This window comes from Pantherophis guttatus, chromosome 8 (genome assembly GCF_059756535.1).
Source record: "Pantherophis guttatus breed Tessera chromosome 8, ASM5975653v1, whole genome shotgun sequence".
NCBI lineage: Eukaryota > Metazoa > Chordata > Lepidosauria > Squamata > Colubridae > Pantherophis > Pantherophis guttatus.
The window spans coordinates 3,815,001-3,835,011 of NC_142070.1; the positions used below are offsets into that span (position 1 = coordinate 3,815,001).

Below are 20,011 nucleotides of genomic sequence, written 5' to 3' on the forward strand. Positions count from 1 at the left end.
TTTTTTTTAAATCTCCATAAACATTTTTTTTAAAAGCCTTTTTTATGACTCTCTGGTTTGATTGGAAATTGGCCTTATTTTTTTTTTTTTAGACCTAGTGGATGTAAAAATCTGACCTGGTCTCCTTTCGGTAGCTGCCAATGTTTCTTAAAATAGTGTGAATTTGTGTGTATGTGTGGATAATAGTGTATCTCTTCCGCACCGTCCTTCCTGAATTCTTCCTGGAACGCTTAATGTTAGCGTGCACTGATGGCAGGAGAGCCATAAATTTTTCCTGACTGTCTAGCAGGAGAGGAGAGAAATAAAATGGCTTATTCTGCTGAATATATATATATATATATTTAGATTTCCCCCCTAATCATGGTCTGGTCTGGTCTGGTGGATAGCTTGGCTGTAGGACAATCCAGAGAGGGGTATTTTCTGTAGCTTGGCATCTAATCGTAGTACTTTAGGGAGTGTGTAACCTGTGTTTTAGTGACAGTTTTTTTTTTCTAAAAAAGCGACTCAGATCTGCAGTGCTGCATTCAGGAAAAATCCAGGAAATAATCCTCTTTTAGCTGCCCCTGGGTACTGAGCACTTGTGTTTTATTTCCAGACTGGCTGGGCATGTTATACTGTAAGTGCGTTGGCAAGGACTGAGGCAGAGATGTGACACACAACCACAGAACTCGGCACTCAGTCGGAGGCCGAGCGGTTCATTACATATCATTGTCATCTTCTTTTAAAGATCCCATAATTCCTTGCGGGTGTTGTGGCTCCGTTACCTGAGCCTGTGTCATCAGCAGGAGAGGACTCCGAGAGTGAAGGAGAGGAGTTGGCAAGGCCTCCCTCTCCAGGACCCTCCTCTCTGGCAATGCCTTTGGTGTCCGCCAGAGGGCAAGAGATAGGGCCGGGGCCAAGCACGTCCACGCAGCCACAGATGGACAGTGATGAGGGTAATGAGTCTTGGCTGGATCCTTGGCAGCGTCACAGAGATAAGCGTGCGCAACAGAAGAAAAGGCGTGCCCGAGATTAGGCTGAGTCACTGGACCACACCCCACAGGATATAAAAGGGAGCGTGGTGGCCAGTCAAACCTTGTGATGAACAAAGCTGAAAGCTTCCACGCCATTCTGCATTGCCGGACTTTTGTTATAGACTTTGCTGGATTATCTCCGGATTTGATTGACTCTGTAATTATTGAGCTGTTTCTTTTGATGTACCAGAAGCGGGGAGAAGTTATCTCTCCTCTTCGTAAGTAATAAACTCTTGGCAGGCAGCCACTAGGTTGTTGCCAAGTTCCGTTATCATAGGGAAAAGGATTTTGCCGGCTGGTTTGGTCTTTAACTCTTGAACGTCTGTTGGTGTGTGTGCATGTGGGACGGGGACAGAACATCGGGGTGGAGTCTTGGGCAACCAAATGAGCTGAGTGTTTACTGGCCGGATGCCCTTCCTGTTGCCAATACGGAGTTTTGTTCAGCAGATATATTCTCAGTGTGGATCCAGAGAGAGAAATATCTGCCTCTACCTAGGATCGAACTCACGGCCTCCTGATTGTGAGGCGAGAGCGCCACCTCTAGGCTACTGCACCCCTCTCGATTTACGAGCACAGTGGAACTTAACGTTTCTGTTGCTAAGCGAGACATTTGTTAAGTGGGTTTTGCCTCGTTTTACGACCTTTCTTGCCGCACTTGTTAAGTAGATCCCTGCAGTGGTTTAGTTAATAACACGGTCATTAAGTCAATATCTGGCTTCCCCATTGACAAGCGAAGTCGCAAAGAAGGTCATAAAAGGGGATCACATGTCCCAGGGACACGGCGACCGTCATAAGTAACGACCGCAACTGTGACTACCAAAATAATGATTGGTAGTGATGATGATGATGATAATAATAATAATAATAATAATAATAATAATAATAATAATAATAATAATAATAATAATAATAAATATTATAATTATTAATAATGACCGTGTTGCTAAGATCATTCACTGGAAATTGTGCCAGAAGTTTGGATTTGAGTACAGCAAAAACCACTGGGAACATCAAGTTGAGAAAGTGTTAGAGAATGAGAAACTCAAGATCTTGTGGGACTTCAGGATTCAGACTGACAGGCACTTGGTCCACAACACCCCTGACATAACAATAGTTGAAAAGAAAAAAGTATGGCTCATTGACATTGCAATACCTGGTGATGCACGGATTGAAGATAAGCAGCAAGAAAAAAATCACAAAGTACCGGGATTTGCAAATTGAAGTCGAGCGACTGTGGAAAAAGAAATCGTGTGTTGTCCCGATTGTAATTGGAGCCCTCGGAGCAATACCCAAAGGGCTACCCCGCTATTTAGAAATTCTAAATTTGCCGGACTTGAACATTTTGACTCTCCAAAAAACCACCTTACTCGGAACAGCTTACATCCTCCGACGATACCTTAACCGTTCCTAGGTCCTTGGTTAGGACTCGAGCTGCTGAGCTATTAACCAGCCTCAAAGGCTGTGAATAACGTATCGTCGGAGGATGTAAGCTGTTCCGAGTAAGTGGTGGTTGTTGTTGTTGTTGTTGTTGTTGTTGTTATTATTATTATTATTATTATTATTATTATTATTATTATTATTATTATTGGACTGCCTACTGTAACTGCCATGTACAGAGAGTCCTCGACTTACAACAATTCATTTAGTGACCATTCGAAGTGAAAAAAAAAGTGACCGTTTTTCACACTTATGACCGTTGCAGCATCCATTACAATTTAGGATGTCCATATTATAAGCGTTAAATTATTTGGCTTTTCCATCCAAAGGAGAGTTAGAACAGCTGTGATTCCCATCAAAATATTTGTGATACAATAAAGATTTCAATCTTCACCTGATTATTTTACACCAAAGTCTCCATTTGTTTTGCAAAAGAATTAAAAACACCAGAAAGAGGGGGAAAAAAAGAAAAGAAAAGGGAAAGTAAAAAAAAAAAAAACACAACAGTTGGGTTTCTGATTTTTCCCTTTTAATAAATCTACCAATTTGCAATATACGTAGACAAATATTCTAAATATTCCCATTTAGAAGCCAGACTCCAAGGGATTATATTTGGCCTGCTGTTTTTTCAACGGGATGCAAACGGGTTCCAATAATAGTAATAAGAGCAATTTATTAAATTGATATACCTGCTGACACCCGGTGACTCTATTTTATTTATTTATTTTAATATGACAATGGCTTTATAAAGTGCTAATAACAGCCTCTGCCTTTCATGGCGTTAAATATATACTCTTAAACCCATCACTCTGACACATAGATATTTTTCTAGGGGGTTTAAATTTGGGGCTAGGCAACCTCATGTGTGGCGCTCATGAACTCATATAAGCCCTGGTTCTGAGCAAAATCCCCGACTTACGACTACAAGTTCAGCCCCAAATATAGGTTGCTAAGACAGGCTGTCGTTAAGCGAGTTTTGCCCCACCCTATTTTACCACCTTCCTTGCCACATTCGTTAAACAAATCACCGTAGTTGTTAAGTTGTCAAACCGTCACTAAACGAGCGGTTGGAAGTCGAGGACTGCTTCTATTATGCCTATCACATTTAACTACAGGCAGTCCTTGACTTACGACCACAATGGAGCCCAAAATCCCTGTGGTTAAGTGAGACATTTGTTAAGCTTGGCGCCATTTTACCACCTTCCTTGCCACAGTTGTTAAGTGAATCACCGCAGACGATAAGTTAGTCACCCGGTTGTTAAGTGAATCTGGCTTCCCTGTGGACTTTGCCTGCCAGAAGGTCGTAAAAGGGGATCACCCTGCAACCGTCGTATCCGTGAGTCAGTTGCCAAGCATCTGAATTTTGATCGTGTGACCATAGAGATGCTGCAATGGCCATAGGTGTAAAAAACGGTCACAAGTCATTTTTTTTCGGTGACGTAACTTCAAACAGTCACTAAGTGAACTGTTGTAACTCGAGGACTACCTGTATATTTGGTTGCTCTCTTACATAGAATCAAAATTGGTTAGAAGAGAAACAAGAGAATCTGTAGGTCAGGGTTGAACTGAGTTGTCCTTGGTTTTTTGACCTCGGCTTTGTGAGTCATTAAAACACACGAGTAGTCCCAAAAACCTCTTTTATTGCAACAGCTGTTCTGTCCCGAACGACACGCACACACACCAACAGATGTTCAAGAGTTAAAGACCAAACCAGCCGGCAAAATCCTTTTCCTTATGATAACGGAACTTGGCAACAACCTAGTGGCTGCCTGCCAAGAGTTTATTATTTACAAAGAGGAGAGATAACTTCTCCCCACTCCTGATACATCAAAAGAAACAGCTCAATAATTACGGAGTCAATCAAGTCCGGAGATAATCCAGCAAAGTCTATAGCCAAAAGTCCGGCAATGCAGAATGACGTGGAAGCTTTCAGCTTTGTTCGTCACAAGGTTTGACTGGCCACCACGCTCCCTTTTATACCCTGTGGGGTGTGGTCCAGTGACTCAGCCTAATCTCGGGCACGCCTTTTCTTCCGTTGCGCGTGCTTATCTCTGTGACGCTGGCATGGATCCAGCCAAGACTCATTACCCTCATCACTGTCAATCTGTGGCTGTGTGGACGTGCTTGGCCCCGGCCCTATCTCTTGCCCTTCGGCGGACCCTGAAGGCATTGCCAGAGAGGAGGGTCCTGGAGAGGGAGGCATGCCAACTCCTCTCCTTCACTCTCGGAGTCCTCTCCTGCCGATGACACAGGCTCAGGTAACGGAGCCACAACAACAGCTATGAATTCTGTTCATTCACAGCTGAGTCCCAATTAGTTATAAAGAGTCCTTCGGGAGAAGTCCTTCGGGGTAATCACTCACCTTTATCTTTATCTTTACCTTCCGGTGGGACCGGAAGTCGGCAAACAGTCGTTTCCGGCCTCCGAAAGGCCTCTGGGCAGGTTGGGGGGGGGGAAGGCCGTTTGTTCGCCCTCCCCAGGCTCCTAGAGAGGTTCTGGAGCCTGGGGAGAGCAAAAAAACGGCCTACCGGGCCCACCATGCCATTGTGTGCCAAAAGCGGGAGGAGCGCGGGGTAGTCGTGCGTGCATGCACAGGGGGTGGGGCACATATAATTATGGGAGTGGGCATGCGCGACACCCCCCCCCCTGCACTTTTGGCAAGCGACGGCAAAAAGGTTAGCCCTCACTGTCCTATACCATTTCAGACAAGTGACTTTCCAGTCTCTTCTTAGAAGCTTCTAGTGATGGAGCAGCACCCACAACTTCTGGTGGCGAGCTGTTCCACTGGTTAATTGTCCTCACCGTTAGGAAGTTTCTTCTTAATTCAAAGTTGCTTCTCTCTTTGATTATTTATTTATTGATTGATTTGATTTGATTTTTATACCGCCCTTCTCCAGCAGGACTCAGGGCGATGGACAGCCAAAGTAAAAACACAACATACAAAAATTAAAACAGTTTAAAAGATATTAAATAATGTCAGCCACAATTTAAAATAACCCAGTTAAAATTAATTAAAAATTAAAACCGAAACGGATGGGATCAAGCCAGCCCGGCTAGATGAAATAAGTGAGCCTTAAGGGCCCGACGAAAAGTCCGGAGGTCCGGTATCGTGCGTATCTCTGGGGGTAGGTCGTTGCAGAGGGCCGGTGCCGCCACAGAGAAGGCTCTCCCCCTGGGGGTTGCCAGCCGACATTGTCTGGCCGACGGCACCCTGAGGAGGCCCTTTCTGTGCGAGCGTACTGGCTGGTGGGAGGCAATTGGTGGCAGAAGGCGGTCTCGTAAATTAGTTTCCATCTGTTGTTTCTTCTCCTGCCTTCAGGTGTTTTGGAGAATACTTTGACTCCCTCTTCTTTGGGGCAGCCCCTGAGGTATTGGGAGACTGCTATCATGTCTCCCCTAGTCCTTCTTGTCATTAAACTAGACATACCCAGTTCCTGCAACCGTTCTTCCTATGTTTTACTCTCCAGGCCTTTAAATCATCATAGTTGCTCTTCTCTGCACTTTTTTTGGAAAAGCATTTTTGGAACAACTATGACCTACATTGATGGAGAAGTTTCCTAGAGTCTCTGAGCTTATGCCCTCGTCACTTCCCGCCTGGACTACTGCAATGCTCTTTACATGGGGCTCCCCTTAAGGAGCACCCGGAGGCTCCAACTGGCGCAGAGTGCGGCTGCGCGGGTGGTTATGGGAGCGACGTGGCGCTCCCATGTAACACCTCTCCTGCGCGAGCTGCACTGGCTCCCGGTGGTCTTCTGGGTGCGCTTCAAGGTTTTGGTTACCACCTTTAGAGCGCTCCATGGCTTAGGGCCTGGTTATTTACGGGACCGCCTGCTGCCGCAAACGGCCTCCCACTGGCAGGTACGCTCTCACAGAGAGGGACTCCTCCGGGTGCCGTCGGCCAAACAATGTCGGCTGGCAGCCCCCAGGGGGAGAGCCCTCTCTGTGGGGGCACCTACTATCTGGAATGAGCTCCCCCCGGAGATACGGAGGATCCCGGATCTGTGCACCTTCCACCGCGCTCTTAAAACCTTTTTATTTCACCAGGCTGGTCTGGCCTAACCTTTCCCATTCTCTTTTTAATGTAAATTTTAATGTAAATTTTAATTCGTTCTTAACCTGGGGTTTTAAATTTGTCTTGGGCTAAATTGATTTAATTCGATTTGACTTCTGTTCTTAATTTTTGTACTTTACGTGTTTTATTCTGTGCCTGTTCACTGCCCTGAGTCCTTCGGGAGTAGGGCGGTATACAAATTAAATAAAATGAAATGAAATTTGTTTGCTTGCAAAATGACTGGGCTTGCAAAAATGCAAAAGTCTTCCCATTGGTTTGGTAGAAGTATGGCTGTGAAGAAGGTTTTTGCTTTGAATTCAGGCCCTTTCCGCAGTCACTTCTTGTAAGCAGGGGCCTCAGTAGACCGCCAAGCAGCTGCTAGGACCTCTGCTGAGAAACCCTTTAATGCATGTCCACTTCCCTCCTTTTTCCTTATCGTGGCTTTTAAGCAGGGAGTCGAACGCATTGATTCATTTAATGGCCACATGAATCAACTGCCTCCCAACCTTATCGATTATTAGAAGAGGTCATTGCAAGGCCCTGTTCTAAGCTGCCGTTTCGTCCCTTGCATAAAAGAGTCACGGCATTTATGGGTAAAATTTATTCATAAAATGTATTGGCTGCCCATTGTGCCACAGGGTCATTCTGTATGTAATGTATCTAGGCATATACAGGTAGTCCTCTACTTATGACCAACGTTTCTACCTTGTTTCACCAAAAATAAGACCCGGACTTTTTTTTTTTTTTGAACCCCGAAATAAGCGCTTGGCCTTCTTTTCGGGGAGGTCTTATTATTTTGGGGTGCATGGAGCAAGATGGGGCTCCTCTTGCCGTCTTACCTGATTTCCAGCTCTGTCTCCCTAACTCAGGGGTCAGCAACCTTAAACATTCAAAGAGCCATTTGGACCCATTTCCCACAGAAAAGAAAACACCGGGAGCCACAAAACCCTTCCTGTGCCTGACTATTTCTTGAGCGGCCACAAAACTAGCATATGTAGTTGAATTAAACCTTCTGTTTTCTTCTGAAACTTTTCTTTTCTTGGATTTATCCATGGTTGGCCTACCAGGAGTTGAAAAGCTGAATAAATCACGTGCTGGCAGGTGTCACACCTTGGCGGTTGTGATGCATAGTTTGAGTGACAGGGAGCCGCAGCAGAGGGGTGAAAGAGCCACATGCGGCTCCAGAGCTGCAGGTTGCTGACCCCTGCCCTAACCCTAACCAGAGGAAATGGCAGGGACCGGCTGCACATGTGTTTTAAATATTTTTGGGGAGGTCTTATTTTCAGGGGGGGCTTATTTTAGCGCATGTGCTCAAAAAGCCCGATTGGGCTTATTATCAGGGGAGGTCTTATTTTCGGGGAAGCACGGTATTTTTAAGCGAGAAGGCTTTCCAACTAGGGGCCGCCAGCCGACATTGTTTGGCTGACGGCACCCGGAGGAGCCCCTCTCTATGGGAGCGTACTTGCCAGTGGGAGGCTATTGGTGGTAGCAGGCGGTCCCGTAGATAACCAGGTCCTAAGCCATGGAACGCTTTAAAGGTGATAACCAAAACCTTGAAGCACTCTCGGAAGACCACCGGGAGCCAGTGCAGCTCGCGCAGGAGAGGTGTTACATGGGAACTCCACGTCGCTCCCATAACCACCCGCGCAGCCGCACTCTGCGCCAGTTGGAGCCTCCGAGTGCACCTCAAGGGGAGCCCCATGTAGAGAGCGTTAGAATAGTTCAGACGAGAGGTGACGAGGGCATGAGTGACTGTGCGTAGGGAGTCCCGATCTAGAAAGGGACGCAACTGGCGGATCAGGCGAACCTGATGAAAAATCCTCCCGGTCACGGCCGTCAAGTGCTCTTCTAAAGACAGCCGTGAATCCAGGAGGACGCCCAAGTTGTGAGCCCTCTTCGTGGGGGCCAATGATTCGCCCCCAATAGTCAGCGAACGTTGGAAACGTTACACTATCCAAACTAGGTTTCCTCATCAATGCTAGCTAACCGCCTGCTAGTTAAGCCTGTTTCAAAGCTAATGAACACTTAAGCCTGTTTCGAAGCCAGATCTCTGGATCAACCCAGAGATCTGGTGGTCTGATGGGCGAAAGGAACGGCCTTGAGGAAATGGGAGGAAAAGTTGCAACCAAGACCATGGTCAGATAAAAGAAACCTGAATCCGGTCCAGAACCGTAACCTGAGAAAGCGTCTCAGACAAGACCCTCCCTGGTTCTCACAAAGACAGAAAGAGGAAGGCGGGAAACGCATTCAGACCTGCAGGGATTCTGTTTCCGTAACTTTAGAGTGAAAATGGGATTAGCCGGCGTGATTGTGGTTCGGTAGGTATGGCCTACGTTGAAGGTTGGCAGGGGAGTACGAGGAAAAAGTCCGCTTCAAAAAAAACACCTGATCCTCCTGTGATCTGGGGGAGAGTGGCTACAGACTGGAGGGATTGTGTGTGTGTGTGTAGCAAGGAGGGGGTCATACAACAAGGCAAAACTTGCCTCGGAAATGTCCCAAAGGTGCTTTTTTTTCAAGAGGCCACTGGACTTTCTGGTTTTTTTTTTTTCTTTGAAGATGTTTCGCTTCTCATCCCAGAAGCTTCTTCAGTTCTAACTGGATGGTGGGGAATGGAAGGATTTATACTTCTTGCAGACAGCTGGTCATTGGCATCCTTTTTAGAGAGACGTTGAGGTCTCATTAAGATCGTAAACCTCCAAGCGGCCTCAATGACTCTCTAAAAGGATGCAAATCAGTGGTGGGTTCCTCCCGGTTCGGCCCGGTTCGGCCGAGCCGAGCCGAGCCAGTAGCGGTGATGATATGATGTCACCGAACCGGTTCTCTTTGTTTGGGAGCTGGGCCCTCCCGCCTTGCGTTATTTTTACCTTTTATTTGGCCCCGCCCCCAATCTATTCGCTGCCTCTCAAGTCCCAGCTGATTGGCTAGAAGGAAAAAAACTGTTTAAACTCTTGCCGCGGGGCTTCAAAGGGCCGCCCGACAGCTGATCAGTGTTAAAAGGCAGTGTGGTGGTAGACCAGTGCGCTCCAAGAACAAATGGGTAGACCGGTACAGCTCTGCAAGCAGTTAAGAGCCTGGTAGACCAGTACCTCTGCTAAATCCTAAAGAATTGTCACATGACCATCAAACCACACCCACAAAATAAGCCACACCCACAGAACCGGTAGTAAAAAAATTTTAGAACCCACCCCTGATGCAAATGACCAGCTGTCTGCAAGGAGTATCAATCCTGCCATTCCCCACCATCCAGTCAGAGCTGAGGAAGCTTCTTGGATGAGAAGCGAAACGTCTTCAAAAGAAAAAAAACCCAGAAAGTCCAATTGCCTCTTGAAAAAGCACCTTTGGACGCCATGACCTGGATGACTGAGAATTTCCATAAACATTCACTTCGCCAATGTCTCACTTCTTCAGGGTGGATAAAAATCAATGATTTTTTAAAAAAAAACAAAAAAAAAACCGTTTTTTTTATTTAAATCGGATTTTTTTTTAATTTAAATCAGATTTTTTTGATTTTTATCGAATTTATTTTAATAAAAAACTTTTGGGGTAAAAATCTATCGTAAGATAGTTTTCTATTTAAGATACATAAATAATTTAGTTTATTCAGCATGAAATGTAGCTTAGTGATGTAGCAGGAGGCTGTATATTCTGCAACACTGGGACTATCGGTGAGTCAACAGTGGGTCAAAGGAGTAGCACAGATGACAGTTGCTCTTTAAAAATTATGATTTAAATCGAGTTGATTTAAATCAAGCCTTTTTACTAGTGATTTAAATCATGATTTAAATTGTGATTTAAATCAACTCGATTTAAATCAAATCCACCCTGCACTTCTTCTTGTGCCATATTCATCATCGGACGTTGGCAATCACGTTGGCGGTCCTATTTTTATCAACAGCCGCACGAAAAAAGTGATGCTGAGTTTTTGTCCGAACCAGCCCCTTAGATTTTGAAGCCACGATTTTCTTCTTCTGCCTGGACCTCATTGGCCTTCAATCTTAGGATTAAATAAAATATATGGCGTATTTTTCCTGGTGTCGCATCCCATGTCCAAAATATTCTAACTAAACGTCTCACTTAACAAGAGAAATTTTGAACTCCCTTGCGGTCGTAAGTCTGCGAAGGATGATCAGCTCTTTGCAGTCCCCCTCGTATCTTTGGCGGTGTCCAAATCGGAGTCCCTTTTCTGTCTGGCTTCACTCTCCTGTTATTATTATTTTTCTTTTTGAAAAGTTGCCAACTTGCCAAAGAAGAGTTAATAAATCTGGCCGCTTGCAAGCTTGAGAACTTCCTGGTTGGTTTTCAGCCATCTGCAGAAACAAGGCTCAATCCAGCTTCAGTTGAGCGGACAGGTGATGGACGGACTTCCTCCAAGTATTAGCGTCTGCTTTTCTTTTTTCTCTCTTTCTCCAGAGTGCCTACGAGGCGAGGAAGCCCCTTCAACCCGAGTGTTTGGTGGGAGTTATATGAAGAAAACTTCCTGGAACATCCAGGTAAGGTTCCGGAGAAAAATTAAGTTTTGTTTTCCCAAAATGTCCTGCGTCGTTCTTTGCGTTCAACGGGCTTTTGCAAGAAGACAAGCTTCTTTGGAAGATGATTTGAGGAGCAGGGGGCTTTCGAAGAACGTGGGGGGGGGGAGATGTCTTTCATCCCCTCCGCCTGCTTTGAAAATTCTGATTTTGGGTGGGTGGGTGTCTTTTTTTCCCCCCTCCCGTGTTTCCTGGCTAAATTTCTCGTAGCATTAAGATTGTTTTCTTGAGCCTTGCCTGGATTTGCAAACCTATATGTGAGTCCAGGGATCAAAAGCTTGGGTTGCGTTCTCACAACCCGTTCAAGCCCAAGATTCAGCCCACACCCCGTTTAGATTGAGTGAGGTTTTCTGCACTCGTCTCTTGGGGTGAGTTTGGGATTCGTGTGTGTGTATGTGTGTGTACAGCGGAAAAATCCTGATTAATTGATTCGAGAGTGTATATTTACTTAAGTGTGGGCAAAGGTACTGGGTGAACCCAAGCCAAGAATGCCAACTATGAAGGCAGAGAGCGAATTATCTTGAAATAAACAACGATTGAATGTTCCACTTGGAACGGCATGCGGAGCGGAGCTTAAAAATAACTTTATTTGGGTTCTTAAAGCCAGCCTTGACTGTTTCTCTTCGGAGAAAATAAACTCCGGAGGGACAAATTCGTTGTAGGAAAAACAGAATAATTGCAACTGTGGATCATTGTTTAAAAATGGCTCTCTGGCAGGCTGTTTATATCGGATGCATTTGGGAGGGTGGCAGTCGGCTTGGCTGGCACTCTGTGCATGCTTTGAGCAACTCTTGGTTTTTGAACAACGGCTCTTGGCCTGCAGAAGAATTTCAGCTGGTTTTTTTTTTTTTTTTTTTTTTTTTTGAGAACCTGACCAGAGGCTCAGTCTTTATTCCGGTTTGGTGTGAAGTTGGACAATTGTGGCTTCTCTTTAGTGGGTTTATTTTCTAGAAACTCTCGGGCGGTTTTGCAAAGCAGAGGCAGCTTAAATGAGTGAAGGGTTTTCTTCTTTTTTTTGCCAAAGTTAGAATACAAAAAAAAAGAGAAGAAAAAAAAAGAAGAAGAAACAAGCTGACAATCCTCTGACACTAATAGTAAAAATTAAAACAAAAAATGTGTATAAAAAAATAACAAATATATCGTTCATATTAATACTCAGCATAAAAAGCCCACGGTATAAATGCTGATATATACCGTATTTTTCAGACTAGAAGACACACCTAAATTTACAGTAGGAAAACAAGAAAAAAATGGTTTTGGCCTCCATGCATCGCATTTTCACCCTCCCCGGCCCCCAGAAGCAAAAACGGGTGCATTTTGGTGAAAACAGGCTGTGCGAAGCACTGCAGAATGCTCTTGGGGGGGACCTGGGAGGGTGAAAATGCAACATGGGGAGAGTTCGGGAGCCCAAAAACGCCCGTATTTGGTCTATAACAATGGATTACTGCAATGCCCTCTACATGGGGCTGCCCTTGGGGTGCACCCGGAGGCTTCAACTGGTCCAGAATGCGGCCGCGCGGGTTGTTACGGGAGCCTCCCGTTACTCCTGTGTAACACCTCTCCTGCGCGAGCTGCACTGGTTACCGGTGGCCCTTCAGATCCGCTTCAAGGTGCTGGTCTTGACCTATAAAGCCGTACATGGCATGGGCCCGGGGTACTTGCAGGACCACCTCCTACCAGCCTCCCACCACCCAGTACGGTCACATAGGACTGCCCTCCTCCCGGTGCCATCGGCCAGACAATGTCGGCTGGTGGCCCCCAGGATGAGGGCGTTCTCGGTGGCCGCATCGACCCTCTGAAATGAATTACCCACTGGGCTTCAGACAGCCCCCGACCTCCGTGCTTTCCGCGTCGAACTGAAGACATGGCTTTTTCAGCAAATTCCCTGATCTGTTATGAGATTTTAGTTGTTGGGGGTTTTTACATTTGGATGTTTTTAGTTCTATTTATTGTTATATGTTTTTATTCTGTGAGCCGCCCTGAGTCCTACGGGAGAAGGGAGGCATATAAATCTAAGAAAATAAATAAATAAAAATATAACAGGGGTCTGCAACTTTAAACACTCAAAGAGCCATTTGGACCCATTTCCCACAGAAAAGAAAACACCGGGAGCCACAAAAACCCTTCCCGTGCCTGACTTATTTCTTCAGCGGCCACAAAACTAGCATGTGTAGTTGAATTTAACGTTCTGTTTTCTTCTGAAACTTTTCTTTTCTTGGATTTATCCATGGTTGGCCTACCGGGGGTCGAAAAGCTCAATAAATTGTATGCTGGTGGGTGTCGCACATTGGCGGTTGTGATGCATATTTTGAGTGACAGGGAGCCACAGCAAAGGGGTGAAAGAGCCACATGCGGCTCCAGAGCTGCAGGTTGCTGACCTCTGGTCTATAAGATGCACCTAAATTTCCACCCACTTTTTGGGGGGGGGAAAGGTCCATCTTATACTCCGAAAAATACGGTATATCAAAAATACCTTATGTGTTATCCCCTTACACAGCAAGTCTACAAATAGTTATAAACTCTCCCAAACTTCATAAAACTTGACACTAGTATTCGGCTACATAAAAACGGGACATTCAAAAGGGACAGGAATCTAGAACCTGAACCGTTCTAGAGTATTATCTATGCTATCTTCGGCGTGCCGCAGGATTTCTGTAGAAATTTTATAATGTGGTGCTCACAGATTTCAGGCCTTGAGGTTGATTTGAATGAGCTGCTTGAGGGTTCGGCTTGCAAAGGATCGACCGATCTGGCACCAGAGCCGCGGAATGAAGTCACCGGTTAGGGACCTGGCTTCGGAGGGTGGAGTGTTGACTTGGATCCCAAAGGATCCCAAAGGAGAGCTGAGAGAAGACGATAAACAATTGCATCAGGCGCCCTGACGGCGATGTGCACAAAACAGAAGGAAAGCCATTGGAGGAAGAAAAGGATGTTTATTTATTCGTTATGAAGAAAATTTTTACGGCTGCCCGTTTCACTCACGGCGACTCTGTGCAGTTTACAGCAAAACGTCTGTTAGAGATTCTCCGTCATCCCGGTCATGGTTTTCTCCCGAAGGTGCTTTTTCAGGAGGCAACTGGACTTTCTGGTTTGTTTGTTTTTTCTTTGAAGAAGTTTCGCTTCTCACCCAAGAAGCTTCTTCAGCTTCTCATCTAAGAAGCTTCCGTTCCCCTCCATCCAGTCAGAGCTGAAGAAGCTTTTTAGATGAGGAGCAAAACGTCTTCAAAGAAAAGCAAGAAATTCCAGCTGCCTCTTGAAAAGGCACTTTTGGGGAAAGGAAAGGAAAAAGGAAAGGAAAGGAAAGGAAAGGAAAGGAAAGGAAAGGAGAAAAGAGCCTGTACAGTCTTAAGAGCCTGTAGTACAGTGGACTAAAGCACTGTTATTAACAACTGCTGCTTGCAATTACTGTAAGTTCGAATCTCGCCAGGCTCAAGGTTGACTCAGCCTTCCATCCTTTCAAAGGTAGGTAAATTGAGGACCCAGTTTGTGGGGGCAATAAGCTGACTTCGTATAAAATATACAAAAGTATGAAGGCTATTGCTTTAACATATTGTAAGACGCCCTGAGTCTCCGGAGAAGGGCGGCATATAAATTAAAAGAAAAAAAAAAAAGGAAAGGAGGAAAGGAAAGGAAAGGAAAGGAGGAAAGGAAAGGAAAGGAAAGGAGGAAAATGTTTATGGAGATTCTCAGCCATTCAGGTCATGGTTATCCTAAAGATGCTTTTTTCAGGAGGCAACTGGACTTCCTTGATTTTTCTTTGAAGACGTTTCGCTTCTCATCCAAGAAGCTTCCTCGGCTCTGATAGGATGGTTGGGAATGGAAGGATTGATATTCCTTGCAGACAGCTGGTCATTTGCATCCTTTTAGAGGGTCCTTGAAGCACTTGGAGGTTTCTCTGTGTCCTCAGGATCACCTGAGTGGTGCAAATAGTTCCTGTAGTCTGCCATTTTTTTCCCTGGAAATTTTTCTCTGGGAAAAAACAAATTGCAAAATAAAAGAAATGAAAAAATTGGGTGACTTTGGGCCAACAATCCCCAGGAGATGGTGAGTTCTAATCCTGCCTTATGCATGAAAGCTGGTGGGGTGAATTTGGATTAGCTCCTCATCCTCAGCCCAACTCACCTCACGGATTTGCTGTGGTGAGGAAAATAGGTGGAAGAAGGTGGGTTGGATCTGTTTGCCGCCTTGATTTATTTGTAAAAAAATAAATAAATAACTAAGATAGTTTATTAATAAAACAAAACAAAGGGAAACTGAGGCTAGGAAGCAAAATTAAGCGCATATCCCAAATCCCGGCTCCTGAGAGAGAAGGAAAAGCCACATTTTGTATTTGTACGAATGTGCAAAGTTTGCGCCCTCTTTAAGAAATGCAACACAAGGGAACACAAGGCCGATTTGTCATTAACTAGGTATAAATATTTTCAAGGGCAGCAATTAAGTTCCCACCCACGCCCTCCTGGTCTGGCACCAACAAGGGAAAATGCTACGATTTATTGGCGAGAGCCCCTCACAGGGGAAGAGAACCTGAAATCACAAATCGTGTACAGGTAGTCCTTGACTTATGACCACAATTGAGGCCAGCATTGATGTTGCTAAGCGAGCAATTGCAGACCAAAGTCACCCAACTGGTTTTCCTGCATAAGCCGGGACTAGAACTCACAGTCTCCTGGTGATTGGCCCAAAGTCACCCAACTGGCTTTCATGCATAAGGCAGGACTAGAACTCACCGTCTCCAGGGGATTGGCCCAAAGTCACCCAGCCGGCTTTCATGCCTAAGGCAGGACTAGAACTCACCGTCTCCAGGGGATTGGCCCAAAGTCACCCAACTGGCTTTCATGCCTAAGCCAGGACTAGAATTCACTGTCTCCTGGTGATTGGCCCAAAGAGTCACCCAGCCGGCTTTCATGCCTAAGCCAGGACTAGAATTCACTGTCTCCTGGTGATTGGCCCAAAGTCACCCAGCCAGTTTTCATGCTTAAACTGGGACTAGAACTCACAGTCTCCTGGTGATTGATAGAAAGTTACTCAATTGGCTTTGATGCCTGAGGCAGGACTAGAACTCACTGTCTCCTGGGGATTGGCCCAAAGTCACCCAGCTGGCTTTCATGCATAAGGTAGCACTAGAACTCACTGTCTCCCGCTTTCTATCCTGACGCCTTAACCAGTAGACCGATCCGGCTCTCTCTTTGCTGGAACAACTTAGATCGCACCCATTCTTGCATTGTGTGGGATGGGCTAGACTTGAATACAAGACGGTCCTTGACTTGTGACCGTAATGGAGCCTGCCCATCACAGTTCTTCGTGGTAAATCAGGTCATCCGCATGGCTCATTTTTTTATCTTTTCTGTAGCGACCGTTAAGCCAAGGCCATGGTCATTAAGCGAGTGTCCTGGTTGTTAAGCGAACCAAGGGTTTGCTGTGGGACGATAGGGCCCCAGACGGGGAGTAAATGCTCATTTTTGGCAAAGCCGTTGTAAAACACACCACAATACAAATAGGAACACAGTTGTGTTAATTGAATCTGGCTTCTCCTTTGACTTGGCTTGTTAGAAGGTCGCAATAGGGAGTCACATGACCCCGGTACACTGCAACCGTCATAACTATGAGCCAGTGGCCAAGCGTCTGAATGTCGATCATGTGACCCTGGGGATGCTACAATGGTCGTAAGTGTGGAAAATGCACCCAAGTCACTTTTTTCAGTGCTGTTGTAACTTCGGTCACTAAATGAACTGATGTAAGTCAAGGACTACCTGTATTTATGACAATCATACGCGGCGTCCCAGAGTCACGTCATCTCGCTTTGCGACCTCCTGACAAGCAAAGTCAATGGGGAAGCCAGATTCACTTAACAACGGTGTTATTAACCACTGGTACGATTCACTTAACAACTAAAGCAAGAATGGTAATATGAGGCAAAAAGCAAAACTTAACAAATGCCTCACTTAACCACAGGAACGTTGGCTCCGTTGTGGTCGTAAGTCGGGGACCACCTGCATAAAAGGAGGCCCTTTCAGGAGAAAAAAACTAGGCAGGTGAACCTATTTTTTTATTTTATTTTTTTAGATTATTGTGGTCGTAAATCGGGGACCACCTGCATAAAAGGAGGCCCTTTCAGGAGAAAAAACTAGGCAGGTGAACCTATTTTTTTATTTTTTTTAGATTATTGTGGTCGTAGGTCGAGGACCACCTGCATAAAAGGAGGCCCTTTCAGGAGAAAAAACTAGGCAGGTGAATCTATTTTTAATTTTTTTTAGATTATTGTGGTCGTAGGTCGAGGACCACCTGCATAAAAGCGGGCCTTTTCAGGAGAAAAATGTAGGCAGGTGAATCTATTTTTAATTTTTTTTAGATTATTGTGGTCGTAGGTCGAGGACCACCTGCATAAAAGGAGGCCCTTTCAGGAGAAAAAACTAGGCAGGTGAACCTATTTTTAATTTTTTTTAGATTATTGTGGTCGTAAATCGGGGACCACCTGCATAAAAGGAGGCCCTTTCAGGAGAAAAAACTAGGCAGGTGAACCTATTTTTTAATTTTTTTTAGATTATTGTGGTCGTAGGTCGGGGACCACCTGCATAAAAGGAGGCCCTTTCAGGAGAAAAAACTAGGCAGGTGAATCTATTTTTAATTTTTTTTAGATTATTGTGGTCGTAGGTCGAGGACCACCTGCATAAAAGCGGGCCTTTTCAGGAGAAAAATGTAGGCAGGTGAATCTATTTTTAATTTTTTTTAGATTATTGTGGTCGTAGGTCGAGGACCACCTGCATAAAAGGAGGCCCTTTCAGGAGAAAAAACTAGGCAGGTGAACCTATTTTTAATTTTTTTTAGATTATTGTGGTCGTAAATCGGGGACCACCTGCATAAAAGGAGGCCCTTTCAGGAAAAAAAACTAGGCAGGTGAACCTATTTTTAATTTTTTTTAGATTATTGTCGTAAATTGGGGACCACCTGCATAAAAGGAGGCCCTTTCAGGAGAAAAAACTAGGCAGGTGAACCTGTATTTTTTATTTTTTTTAAAGATTATTCGTTTCTGGGGGCGACATCAAATACGGGAGAGTTACAATGCTCCCTTTATCTTCCCGTGACACCCGAAGCTTTGCGAAACCGGCTGGAGCCGAGCCCGATTTTTCTGGCAGGAACCGATAAAAAGAACGATGGCTTTGATGCCGAAATATTCCTTTTTTTGGCGCTGGGCCATTCTCGGCTTTTGTTTCTGGTTCGGTTTAAGCCGAAGGAGACCAGGAACGCTGTGAAATAAAAACAAAGAACCAAATAGAAAGGGATTTCTACCGTGACATGGGCATTCCCCCAATTCGGGACAGGTAGTTCTCGATTTACGGCCTCAATTGAGAGGGGAATTTCGGTTGCCCAGCGAGAGGCGGCTGTTCAGTGAGACACTCTCGATTTTACAACCTTCCCCCCCCCACTCCGGTTGTTAAATGAATTGCTCTGGTTGTTAAGTGAATTCACATTCCGCCATTTTGGCTGGGCATTCCCCCAATTTGGTATAAATAGTCCTCGATTTACGACCTCAATTGAGATCGGAATTTCGGTCGCCCGGCGAGGCGGCCATTCAGTGAAACATTCTGGATTTGATAACCTTCCCCCCCCCCTCCATGGTTGTTAAGTGAATTCACATTCCGCCATTTTGGCTGGGCATTCCCCCAATTTGGTATAAATAGTCCTCGATTTACGACCTCAATTGAGATCGGAATTTCGGTTGCCCGGCGAGTCGGCCATTCAGTGAAACATTCTGGATTTGATAACCTTTTACCCTCACGGTTGTTAAGTGAATTCAGATTCCGCCATTGGCTGGGCATTCCCCCAATTCGGTACAGGCAATCCTCGATTTACGACCTAGACTTCCCTAGACTAGTCAAACCCAATTCCTGCAACTGTTCTTTATACGTTTTCGTCTCCGGGCCTTTAAATCATCTTAGTTGCTCTTCTCTGCACTTTTGCCAAAGTCTCAACCTCTTTTTTTTTGTAACGTGGTGACCAAAAGTGGATGAAGTACTCCAGGTGTGGCTTTACTAAGCCTTTATAAAGCGGTACTAACACTTCACGTGATTTTGATTCTGTACCTCTTGTTTATACAACCAAGGATCATATTAGCTTTTTTTGGCTGCTGCCGCACACAGCTGGCTCGTGTTTAAGCAACCGTTTACTAGGACTCCCAAGGTCCCTCTCACAGTGACTGTTTTTGAGCCAGGTTTCTCCTAATCCGTACTTTACACCTTCCCAGGTGTAAAATCTTGCTTTTCTCCACATTCAAATTCGATTTATTGGATAAGGGCCCATCACTCAACTTTGTCAAAATCCTTTGGGATCCTGAGCTTGCCTTTTGGGATGTTGGCTACTATTTCTACCAGTTTGGGGTCATCTGCAAATTTGTTGAGTTTCCTCTTCTATTCATTCATCTAAGTCAGTGATGGCGAACCTTTTCGGCACTCACATGGAAACGTCGCGTGCGCGAGCGCTCGTCTGGGCCGCACTCCGGAAAAGCCGAACTTTCGGGTTCTAGTGTGCATGCACCCCTGACGATCAGCTGGCTGGCGTGTATACACAGGTTGGTTTTCGGTACTGCTGCGCACAAAGAGATTGCATTCTGGAAAAGCTGAATTTCCGGGTTCTGGCATGCATGCACACCCGACGATCAGCTGGCTGGCGCTCATGACCACACCGGTTTTCGGCACTGCCGCACGCGGGAAGGACAGCTGATTGTTATGCGCACATGCGGGCCAGAAATCCAGAAGACAAACAGGCAAGGCCACACGTGCTGGGCGACATGGCTTCGCGTGCCACTTTGGGCACGCGTGCCATAGGTTTGCCATCACGGATCTAAGTCATTTTCTCTCATCTAAGGCAATTTGTGGGAATTCTCGCTTGACTCAGCCTCCCCCTTTCCAATTTTCTCATATCTTTCCAGGGCAACCTGATCTTAAATCTTTCTCGTCTTTTGTCATACTTCTTGCCAATAATAATAA

General features: G+C 45.4%; 1 protein-coding gene across 4 annotated transcripts in view; it reads left to right on the forward strand.

The window, feature by feature from the left end:
* Positions 1-20,011, forward strand: part of LZTS3 (leucine zipper tumor suppressor family member 3) — a 39,778-nt gene that overhangs the window by 4,516 nt on the left and 15,251 nt on the right. For 2 of the 4 annotated variants that reach the window (XM_034405115.3, XM_087874814.1), the window contains exon 2: positions 10,912-10,991. Coding sequence is in view for 1 of the 4 variants with exons in the window: in XM_087874814.1 (XP_087730940.1) it covers positions 10,912-10,991 (80 nt within the window). In the remaining 3 variants the exon portion in view is untranslated. Of the gene's footprint in view, positions 1-10,783; positions 10,992-20,011 lie in introns of those variants that run through there. The other 2 variants (XM_087874815.1, XM_087874813.1) reach the window with 2 other exon arrangements.